The 13062-nt window shown below is 40.6% G+C and overlaps 1 protein-coding gene across 1 annotated transcript; it reads left to right on the top strand.

Annotated features, from left to right (window-relative positions):
* Positions 1 to 1533: 1533 nt before the first annotated feature.
* LOC137256433 (involucrin-like) lies at positions 1534 to 9587 on the top strand (the record flags this gene model as incomplete). The annotated part of the gene is made up of 5 exons (XM_067794276.1): positions 1534 to 1752; positions 2197 to 2295; positions 8691 to 8823; positions 8861 to 8964; positions 9387 to 9587. Coding segments are annotated over 5 exons (756 nt in total), but the record flags the coding sequence as incomplete, so codon positions are not given.
* Positions 9588 to 13062: the final 3475 nt, after the last annotated feature.

The raw sequence follows: 13062 nt of genomic DNA, 5'->3' as shown, positions 1-13062 counted from the left end.
CCCGAGAAGATCCATGCACATACATCCCGGGTAGACAAAAAAATTAACAAGAAGAGTACAAACATGCACATGCATCCCGTGAAGAGAACAAACGTGAACATACATCCCGTGAAGAGAACAAACATGAACATACATCCCGTGAAGAGAACAAACATGAACATACATCCCGTGAAGAGAACAAACGTGAACATACATCCCGTGAAGAGTACAAACATGAACATACATCCCGTGAAGAGAACAAACGTGAACATACATCTCGTGAAGAGAACAAACATGAACATACATCCCGTGAAGAGTACAGACATGAACATACATCCCGTGAAGAGTACAGACATGAACATACATCCTGTGAAGAGAACAAACATGAACATACATCCCGTGAAGAGAACAAACATGAACATACATCCCGTGAAGAGAACAAACGTGAACATACATCCCGTGAAGAGTACAGACATGAACATACATCCCGTGAAGAGTACAGACATGAACATACATCCCGTGAAGAGAACAAACGTGAACATACATCCCGTGAAGAGTACAGACATGAACATACATCCCGTGAAGAGAACAAACGTGAACATACATCCCGTGAAGAGTACAGACATGAACATACATCCCGTGAAGAGAACAAACGTGAACATACATCCCGTGAAGAGTACAGACATGAACATACATCCCGTGAAGAGAACAAACGTGAACATACATCCCGTGAAGAGTACAGACATGAACATACATCCCGTGAAGAGTACAGACATGAACATACATCCCGTGAAGAGAACAAACGTGAACATACATCCCGTGAAGAGAAGAAAACATGAACATACATCCCGTGAAGAGTACAGACATGAACATACATCCCGTGAAGAGAACAAACGTGAACATACATCCCGTGAAGAGTACAGACATGAACATACATCCCGTGAAGAGAACAAACGTGAACATACATCCCGTGAAGAGTACAGACATGAACATACATCCCGTGAAGAGAACAAACGTGAACATACATCCCGTGAAGAGTACAGACATAAACATACATCCCGTGAAAAGTACAGACATGAACGTACATCCCGTGAAGAGAACAAACGTGAACATACATCCCGTGAAGAGTACAGACATGAACATACATCCCGTGAAGAGTACAGACATGAACATACATCCCGTGAAGAGAACAAACGTGAACATACATCCCGTGAAGAGTACAGACATGAACATACATCCCGTGAAGAGAACAAACGTGAACATACATCCCGTGAAGAGTACAGACATGAACATACATCCCGTGAAGAGAACAAACGTGAACATACATCCCGTGAAGAGAACAAACATGAACATACATCCCGTGAAGAGTACAGACATGAACATACATCCCGTGAAGAGTACAGACATGAACATACATCCCGTGAAGAGTACAGACATGAACATACATCCCGTGAAGAGTACAGACATGAACATACATCCCGTGAAGAGAACAAACGTGAACATACATCCCGTGAAGAGTACAGACATGAACATACATCCCGTGAAGAGAACAAACGTGAACATACATCCCGTGAAGAGTACAGACATGAACATACATCCCGTGAAGAGTACAGACATGAACATACATCCCGTGAAGAGTACAGACATGAACATACATCCCGTGAAGAGAACAAACGTGAACATACATCCCGTGAAGAGTACAGACATGAACATACATCCCGTGAAGAGAACAAACGTGAACATACATCCCGTGAAGAGAACAAACATGAACATGCATCCCGTGAAGAGTACAGACATGAACATACATCCCATGAAGAGTACAGACATGAACATACATCCCGTGAAGAGAACAAACGTGAACATACATCCCGTGAAGAGTACAGACATGAACATACATCCCGTGAAGAGTACAGACATGAACATACATCCCGTGAAGAGAACAAACGTGAACATACATCCCGTGAAGAGTACAGACATGAACATACATCCCGTGAAGAGAACAAACGTGAACATACATCCCGTGAAGAGTACAGACATGAACATACATCCCGTGAAGAGAACAAACATGAACATACATCCCGTGAAGAGAACAAACGTGAACATACATCCCGTGAAGAGTACAGACATGAACATACATCCCGTGAAGAGAACAAACGTGAACATACATCCCGTGAAGAGAACAAACGTGAACATACATCCCGTGAAGAGTACAGACATGAACATACATCCCGTGAAGAGTACAGACATGAACATACATCCCGTGAAGAGAACAAACATGAACATACATCCCGTGAAGAGAACAAACATGAACATACATCCCGTGAGTGAGTGAGTGAGTTAATATTTATCGTCACATCGGCAGTATCTCAGCCATATCGTGACGAGAACAATTAAAAAAAACATGATATATAATTATCAATAATACTTGAAACAATCTAAAATCTGTTGACAAAGAACAGCAAAACTACTAGTATATCACAGACATTCATTTAAATTTAGTAATGATATCTAAAACAGTTTAATTACTGAGAACACTGCAATATAAAAACGGGCTATAGATTGCCAACAACTGAAGGTAGATCACCATACTAGGGACCATGGGGACTTACAGTACTTTTGCTACCTGCATGGACCCTAGCTGGATTTACATCATCCCTTCAGCCGTTGGCAATTTCGTGATATCTAGCCATATATTAAAACTACACGTATGCTACGAGTAAAACAGTGGAGAGCTTTAATTTACTTCGAATGTTATGGGGCTTACGTACCCTCTCGGGAGGATAATAATTTTACCCCCCTTGAGGATACTGCCACTAACAATCTCAGTTACTAATTGAAACTTCCAGTCGTAAAATATTTATCTATTTACAGCTCAGACAACAAATCTAACTCTTTTAAAAAAGCAATAATTAAATGAGAACTATGATTAATAAAAAGATCCTGCAATGTTCGTGATGTAAAATATTTATCCCTTATGATGGAATACTCAACACAGTCAAGCAAGATATGCTTGACTGTGATTCGTTCATCACAAGGGATGCAAAACGGAGGATCTTCACTTTTCAATAGGTATTGATGCGTATACCTGGTGTGGCCAATACGGCATCGTCGGATGATGACCTCCTCAAATCTGGACTGACAACCCAAGTAGGTGTAACCAACAGAGGGTTTTACCGCATGTAATTTATTTATACCTACTTGAGTGTCCCACCTCCTCTGCATGATATCCCGGATATAAGATCTGATAACAGCTTTATAATCAGAGGAGGGGATAAGAAGTGGTGTCACAGATTTGTTGAGTGCTACCTTCGCAGCACGATCGGCCATTGTGTTCCCAGTAATACCAACGTGGCTGGGTAACCAACAAAAGACGATGTCGTACTGGCCAGTAGCAAGATCATTACATAATTCAATAATTTCTATTAAAAGTGGATGTTTACATGATACCTTTTTAATCGCCTCAAGGCAGGAAAGAGCGTCTGAATAGATTATATATTGTTGATGTTTAGGGTGTCTTTGAATATATTTAAGAGCCGTCAATATGGCGTTTGCTTCAGCCGTGAAAATTGAACTGCGTTCGGTTAATCTAGAAGATATTGTTTTAGATCTAATGACAGTAGCACAAGCCACTGCGCCACCGTCCTTGGATCCGTCTGTAAATAAGGATTTGTAATTGCAATATTTATTTTTTAGTTGAATATATTCTTGTTTATATTGTAATTCATTAGTTTCTGATTTTTTAAATGTAGTCAGTGTAAGGTCTACTTGTGGCCTAACCAACTGCCAAGGAGGAGAGGAAATCAGACGGGAGGGAGCTATGTTGTCTAGCGTTATGCCAGCAGCAGAAAGGAAAGGTTTCACTCTTAGTCCAAGAGGCGGAACAAGGGAAGACTTCTTGTTATAGAAATCCTCATACAGAGGTTTAAAGACACAGTTAAATGCAGGGTTTGACTCGTTGGAATATAATTTGGTTATATACTGTAAAGATAATTTTATACGGCGTTGTTTAAGAGATGGTTCATCAGCCTCAACGTACAGGCTGTCGACGGGTGAAGTTCGAAATGAGCCAAGACAAAGTCTAAGACCTTGATTGTGAACAGAATCTAAACGTTTTAGGTTGCTTTTGCAGGCTCCACCATAGACGATGCAGCCGTAATCAAGTTTTGAACGTATCAATGATCGATAAAGTTGCAGGAGGGTAGCTTGATCCCCTCCCCACTTACAATTAGAAATGACTTTCAACAAGTCAAGGGCCTTCAGGCATTTAGTTTTAAGGGACTTAATATGCGGTAAAAAAGGTTAAATGGGAGTAAAAAACTATACCTAAGAACTTAGCTTCCTTTACCACTTTGATGGGAGTGCCACTGAGAAATAGTTCAGGGTCCTTATGCAGTTTATATTTACGACAAAAATGTATACAATTAGTTTTCGATTTAGAAAATTTAAAACCGTTTTCAAGACACCACTTGTTATTTTTGTTTAAACACAACTGCAGTTGTCTTTCAATAGTACGCATATTTTTACCGCGACAAGAAATATTAAAATCATCAACAAAAAGTGATCCATCAATCGAATCATTTAAAACCTTAGATAAACTGTTGATTTTAATGCTAAATAAAGTGACAGATGAAATACTGCCTTGTGGGACACCCTGATCCTGATTATAATGATCAGACAGGGTAGAACCCACTCGGACTTGAAATTGTCTGTCATTTAAAAAGTTGGAAATGAATTGAGGCAATCGGTCTCGCAGTCCAAAGTCATGCAAATCTTTCAAAATGCCATATTTCTATGTAGTGTCATAGGCTTTTTCTAAATAAAAAAATATAGAGACTGCATGTTGTTTATTGATTAGAGCGTTTTTGACAAATGATTCTAAAGGCACTAAGTGATCAATGGTACTTCTGTTTTTACGAAAACCACACTGAATATCTGTTATGAGGTTATTGGTCTCTAAGTACCAAACTAGTCTATTGTTTATCATTCGTTCCATGGTTTTGCAAACACAGCTTGTGAGAGAAATTGGGCGATAATTTGAAGGATCAGTATGATCACGTCCAGGTTTAGGGATTGGGACTACAATAGCATCTCGCCATGAAGACGGAAATTTTCCCGAAGTCCAAATGTCATCAAATATATTTAAAAGGGTTTCTAAGCAAGATTCTGGTAAGTGTTTCAGGAGTTGATAATGTATATGGTCAGCTCCTGTAGCAGTATCATGAGCTTGTTCCAGAGCAGTATGAAGCTAGTGAATAGAGAATATTTCATTATAATCTTCACCATTATTTGAACTGAAATTTATAGCTTTCTTTTCTTGCTGACTTTTATATTTCTGAAATTCAGGCACATAATTTGAAGAAGAGGAGTGTTTGGCGAGAGTTTCACCCAATTTATTTGCGATATCGGATTTGTTTGTCAGTAGCTGATCACCATCTTGAAGGTGTTGAATGCTGGATTTAGAGCCCTTACCCTTGATTTTCTGAATCATGTTCCATACTTTTGATATCGGCGTACGTGCATTGATCTTTGATACATACGTTCGCCAAGAATGGCGTTTACTTTGCTTAAAAGTACGCCGAGCTTTAGCATTAAGAATTTTATATTTGTTCAAATTGTGGACCATAGGATGGCGGCGGAAATAATGTTCAGCTTTTTTCCGTACCTTCCGAGCCTGTTTGCAATCATCGTTGAACCACGGTTTTCTAATATGTGGAGTTGCGGAGGACTTAGGGATACACTCACTGGCTATGTTGTTCACCTCATCAGTAAAACACTTTATAGCGTCAGCAACATCAGTGAAAAGTTCAGGTTTAAGTTTGTCAGCACAGCGAGTTTCATATAAAGGCCAGTTAGCCTTCTTAAAATTCCATCTGGATGACGGAGGAACATCAGAAGGGGTTACAGGTGTTAGAACTGTAGAAAGTGATCACTTCCACAAAGGTCGTCATGGACGGACCATTCAAATTCATTCAGGAGGATTGAGTCAGTGACAGATAAATCAAGACTAGAATAAGTAGCATTCCCAGGATGTAGATAAGTGTGAGAGCCATCGTTATAGATGCATAAATCATTATTTGAAAGGAACTCTTCAAGTAACCTTCCTTTATTGCTTGTATGCACACTACCCCAGAGTGGGTTATGACCATTGAGATCACCCATAATGATGCATGGCTTCGGAAGTTGGTCGTAAAGTGCTTGAAGACCAGTTAATTGAAGCAACGATGTTGGGGGAATGTAAAGAGAGCACAAAGTAAAAACAATGTGCAGAGTTATTCTAACTGCATCAGCCTGAAGATTGGTATGAAGTAAAACAGGGCTATTAATCACACCCTGTCGAAGTGCTTGAAGATCAGTTAATCGAAGCAACGATGTTGGGGGAATGTAAAGAGAGCACAAAGTAAAAACAATGTGCAGAGTTATTCTAACTGCAACAACCTGAAGATTGGTATGAAGTAAAACAGGGCTATTAATCACACCCTGTCGAACTAAAATTGAAGATCCACCAGTAGCTTTAGTCCCTGGTGGGGAGAAGGAATTGTAGGTACTGTACTGACGTAAATCAAAGTTATCAGTTTCTTTAAGGTTAGTCACCTGCAGACATATTGCTGATGGCTTATAATCTTGTATCAATAAATGCAAATCATTGAGACCTCTGCAATTCCATTGAATGATTGAACTAGAAACGCTCATGTTAAAGGTGGTTGTACAGGGGATCTGTGTTTCCCTTTTCTAGGCGACTTACTTGTGGTGCGCCGATGAGGGAGAGGAGATACATCCATGTCCTCTAAGGTTTGAAAACGATTCTGTATCCGTACAGGGTCACGCTGACCCTTTGGAATACAATCAGAACGATTAGAATGGTCAGATTTTTTGGTTGCCGTTTTCAAATTAGACGATGGTTTCGGTACCGACTGCAGGTTCACTGTTGAAGTCATCGGCGAGTGTGAGACAACTGTAGATGGATCATCCGTTTGAGATGAAGAACTAGATGACTGTCGAGGAGATGTAGTGAGGATCGGAGCAGAGGATGCCATCCATGTATAATCAGTTTGACAACATACGGACTGATATGAAACCGATCTAGAAGTTGGAATTGAGACTGAAGCAGCAGCTGCATAGGATGGGCCTGGTTTTTCAAGAGCTAGTAAAGTTTCCTTGCTTCTAGGAAAGAGACATTTTGTTCATGTTTTATTTTCGAAATTTTTGACTGGTGTTCCCATGTAGTGCATGTTCTGGACGACGAAGGATGATTTCCGGAGCAGTTTACACACGCTGGAGGTTTATCACAGAGTTTGCCATCTTCACAGGTGCCTCCACATCGATGACGAGCAGCCGGACTACGGCATGATTTAGAACCATGGCCATATTTCTGACATCTGTAGCACCTCAGGGGATTTGGGATGTAAGTATTAACCTTTCAAGTGATAATAACCAGCCTTCAATGATTCCGGACGTGTTGGAAGACCAAATGTAAATAAATAGGTATTGGTCTTTACGATGTCATTTTCTCTTTTGTAAGTGAACCGCTTAACAGCAGTTACACCTTGTGAGCGTAATTCTGAAATGATATCACTCTCATCCATATCTGAAAGGCAACGTCCCACATCACGGACAATGCCTTTACAACTATTGAGTGTTCTGTGAGGGGACACCTCCACAGGAACATTAGCCAGTGATTTGGTTGAAAGAAGTATTTGTGACTGGCTTATCTTTTTACACTCAATCAGAAGAGATCCAGAACGTAGCTTTTTGATTTCTTTGACATCGCCAGCTAAACCTTCTATACCTTTAGAAATGGCAAAAGGATTCAATTTTAGTGAACCATCATTTGGTGCTGACATGACCATAAAGCGTGACCAATGATCAGGATTTGGGAGAACTTCTTGAATTTCATCCCCAGAAGATACTGAATCATCAGATTCATACGAACGTTTTTTCAGTGGGGGTGCCATGGTGGTATTGAATATGATTCACCCTCCTAGCTCCCCACCCACCACGGAGTGTCAACGAGGACAATGCCTACTGTATGCGGGTCTCCAGCACACGGCACCAAGGATACTAGGAGGGTATACTCAAGCAGGAAAATATCCCAAAAAAATAAATCCTACCAGATTGGCCCATGAGCCATCGCCTTCTGGGCATGTAAGACTCTAGGAAAATTTATATATGACATATTTCTACTCAAGTAATGTTTGACAAATCAAAAGAGTCGAAGCCTGAAAGTAACAATACAGTTCATTCAGAATATAAGTTTTTGTTCAATTACAAGTAATGTACAGGGCTCGACATGACCAGCCGATTGGTTGAATGGGCCCGTCTAGGCGAAGTCAGGGCCAAAGTGGTGTATGGAGCAACAGGAACACGGTTACAGGTCCCTATTGCCCTCAACCACCAGGATCCCCTCCTCCGCCGACACAGGGCCGTAACCCACGGCAAAAGGGTTGGTGGACCAAATATCCCCCCGGTTACACTACGGGTGTGTCGGCGAGCTCTTACCCAGTACCCACCACGAGGAGGTGGCTCGCCACGGGTGCCTACATCCCGTGAAGAGAACAAACGTGAACATACATCCCGTGAAGAGAACAAACATGAACATACATCCCGTGAAGAGAACAAACATGAACATACATCCCGTGAAGAGAACAAACATGCACATACATCCCGTGAAGAAAAGAAAACATGAACATACATCCCGTGAAGAGAACAAACATGAACATACATCCCGTGAAGAGTACAAACATGAACATACATCCCGTGAAGAGTACAAACATGAACATACATCCCGTGAAGAGAACAAACATGAACATACATCCCGTGAAGAGTACAAACATGAACATACATCCCGTGAAGAGAAGAAAACATGAACATGCATCCCGTGAAGAGAACAAACATGAACATACATCCCGTGAAGAGAACAAACATGAACATACATCCCGTGAAGAGTACAGACATGAACATACATCCCGTGAAGAGTACAAACATGAACATACATCCCGTGAAGAGTACAAACATGAACATACATCCCGTGAAGAGAAGAAAACATGAACATACATCCCGTGAAGAGAACAAACATGAACATACATCCCGTGAAGAGTACAAACATGAACATACATCCCGTGAAGAGTACAGACATGAACATACATCCCGTGAAGAGAACAAACATGAACATACATCCCGTGAAGAGAACAAACATGAACATACATCCCGTGAAGAGAAGAAAACATGAACATACATCCCGTGAAGAGAACAAACATGAACATACATCCCGTGAAGAGTACAAACATGAACATACATCCCGTGAAGAGTACAAACATGAACATACATCCCGTGAAGAGAACAAATATGAACATACATCCCGTGAAGAGTACAAACATGAACATACATCCCGTGAAGAGTACAAACATGAACATACATCCCGTGAAGAGAACAAACATGAACATACATCCCGTGAAGAGTACAAACATGAACATACATCCCGTGAAGAGTACAAACATGAACATACATCCCGTGAAGAGAACAAACATGAACGTACATTCCGTGAAGAGTACAAACATGAACATACATCCCGTGAAGAGTACAAACATGCACATGCACCCCAAGAAGATTAAAAACATGCACATGCACCCCGTGAAAATTATAAACATGCACACACACTGGGAGGATTAGAAACATGCACATACACCCTGTGAAGATTAAAAACATCAGTATACTACCCGAAAAGAAGCTGACAGCGTGTTCACATCGACCTTACTCTAAGTAGGATTTGTAGAAATAATGTTTATTTTCATGCTGCATCATTTCATATTTACATATATGAATTGATTTCCATCATCTCCCAACCATTACTGTTTTTTTTATTTTAACATGATTCCTACATTGCACGTAACATATGTTACATGTGACGGCTCCCTGATAGGCGTAGCTATTCATTACCATTCTTCAGATTAATGTTCGCGTGTAAAGATTGGTTTTCAAGACGTCTTACTTTCATTGTAAGAGGAAGTTTACAACCCCAGTCAACAGTACTGTTTAATCCATGTGCATCAGAAATATGTGACCGCTTTTACACCGCATCGTTATTTATTGATGGTATGGTAGTTGCACTATAATTGGGGTTGGCATCGTATTACCTACAGATCCGATATTTCGCTCGTATTCATACGCTGTAACAGATGTCGAGATGACTGTAAGTCTAAACTAACTAACTCTGGACGACGTAAAATACGAAGATAGACTGTTGACCTGGCTGGCCGTGTCATGCATAGCAACACGCCAACTTCATTCTCTCTTGACAAAATCGCATATACTTTTCTGCATGAAATTACAAGTGATTGATCAAATTCTGACCAATCATAGATTGGAGAATTATTTTAAAACCAGTCAGAACTCATGGCGATGTTAACATCTGAACTGACCTAAATAAGAAAGTATACAGGACCAAACTGACTTGACCAGGCTGAATGCCCATACGTCATGGGGCCTGTCTGATCTTCCTTCTCCTGCTAAATATTCCACAAACAAATAATCTGAAACGCAAACAGCAACTACTCAATGGGCACTTCAAAGGAAACAAGTCTGGAGATTTCTTCAGTAGCACACCCTCAACGTGAGACTGATCCACAAATACAATGGAATTATCGAAATAAGCTTGGTTACGACTTTTGTACCTATGCCGAACCGTCGCACTCACTGCAATAGAAAACGTTGACTATCCATAGAACCTGTTTTCCTTCATCTTTACAACTTCTAAAATGCCTGCCAAGGAATGGAATTATCGACGAAATACAGCTAATTTTCAGGGGAAAAAAACGTTTAGTTAAGGATTATAACCCTGTGTCGTTTAGGCTCTTGGGGACATTTTGAATGACCATTCAGTTAATGAACGGCAGTATGCCACCTATCATTCGTATGGGTAACCAAAAGTAATGCCTTTGGTGGGGCAAATGTACCATTTAAACAGGGAAACAGTCACGGTCTTATGGCGCTAAACGCTAACTTAAAACTATTTTGTAAAGTTTGCATAGTGCATATTGTGGTGACTCTGTACTCCTTGTATATTGCTCTATCACCTGTTCAACAAATCAGGACTCGGGTCTTTAATGGTAATAATCCTTTATGGGGTTCAATTCAAAATTATAAGGAATAAAGCGAATAAAGCGTAAATGGTCCACCAAAGAACTAACGCTGTCACTGTTACGTCCAAAAAGGACGTAGTCAATAAGTGGGCAGAAACAGTAAATACTCCTCATCTGCAAGTTATGAGCATTAAGTTCAAGTTTCTTGTATCAAAAGCAACAAGAAATTAAGATTCTGAATTCCAAGTCAAATAATTTAGAATATTACACCGAGTGTTCTTCCTTCAAGAGGCTGCAAGGGGCGCTAAACAAAGCCCATGATACGTATACCATACCACCTTCTGGATGCCCATTATCAAATGCCATCTACAAGTAAACGTTTTTAGCCCTCTTATACATTTTAGTGATGTCTGCTTTAGAGGAACTTTCCTTCCCCTCTTTTGGCACTAGGCAACTTTCGTTCATGTGCCCTAACCAGGAATGGACAAAGCAAGTCCACCCTTTTCTAGACTCGATTACAAGGAACACCTTACAGCTGTAACAAATATATCCCCATGACCATCACAAGTTTATTGCAGCGGTAAATCGATGAATAGCCTGTACCTGAAATCCAGTAATCTGAGAACTGATATAGTCAGTCTGTTTTCAGGCATCAGAGGAACACCATAGGTCATATCGTTACATTGGAATCACTTGGTATATATAGTCTTATGTCATTCTTTATTTATAGTTTAGAATATGCATAGGGCATAAACAGTGCTGTCGTCAGACTCGTCCTTGTTCTCGGTTCCCTTAGATTGGTGCCTCCTGATTTCTTGGCGCAGATCAGGAGAGTCCCCGGGTTCTTCATCGGGGAGCCAAATATTCTACGTAAAGTTCTTGGTGGGTTCGACTAGGCAGCGTTTCCTGGAAACGCCCTATGCGCTCTCTGGGCTGCGTGTAGAGGGTGCAAGAGCACTAAGCTGACTGTGCCTGGAACTTCTCTCTGCTGCATTTTCATCTTAATCTGTAAACAATAATAAATGAATGTGCCTTTGCAACGCGCCTTTTCAAAGTACGAGACACATGCTCAAGCGCTGACATGCTATATCTATATGTACAGGGAGTGAAATATGTACTGGACAAATTAAGTTAGGGATATTGGTATTTTTATCACTGGTTTGTTTCTGGACACTGTTCCTGCATTCTAACAATCATCATATCAATCACTGAGTGGATTCTCTCTCTTAGTCCATTCTGAAATGGGCTTTCCGCAGCAGCTGTGCGGACTCGATGTTCAGTATACTCTCGTATTTCCTCAGCATTGAACTCCCCTCCATTGTCTGTCAGGATACTTTGCATCACTCCAAATCCAGCTCCTACCCAGTGCGTCATAATCTTGTCAATCACTTCACTTGGTGTTTTTTTCCGAGTAATGAAGGCAGACACAGTTAATCTATACCACATATCCACTAAATGCAAAATCCACCCATTTCTCCACTTCTTTAAGTCCATAGCAACTGTCTCGTTGAATTGCAATGCCATTGGTAGTACAACGGCAGGTCTGACTAAAGTTTAGTCATCAAGACATGTGGATGATCACTTGTGATCATCACCTGTTTGATGTCATTCAGATGTACTATTCATATTTTTTCAACATACCAACATGGAGTGTGCTTCCAAGTGTGTGTCGAGGCAGGTGTTATAGAGTGAGGGAGATAATTCAGTCTACAACCTTCTCTACTGAAGGACTGAATGACATGGGAAGTGTTTGGGGACCTCAAAACTAAAAATAAGTTGTGGGGAAACCCATTTTCTAAAAAAGACACATTGTTCGTCAAACAGGAATTTTACTCCTAAAGTCAGACTCTAACAAAAGGCCCGATGTACATTAAAAACAAAATTGGCTGATTTGGGACTTAATACCGCAGGCTACAACGTCGTTTCTTCTTTCTTTTGCTCTGGTCCAATGTTTTGATAACGAATTGATACCTAAGATCACACAGCTCATCCATCGAATGCATTTTAC

The sequence above is a fragment of the Haliotis asinina genome, chromosome 11 (genome assembly GCF_037392515.1).
Source record: "Haliotis asinina isolate JCU_RB_2024 chromosome 11, JCU_Hal_asi_v2, whole genome shotgun sequence".
NCBI lineage: Eukaryota > Metazoa > Mollusca > Gastropoda > Lepetellida > Haliotidae > Haliotis > Haliotis asinina.
The sequence above is the reverse complement of the archived record's forward strand: the minus strand, read 5'-3'. Positions and strand labels throughout refer to the sequence as shown.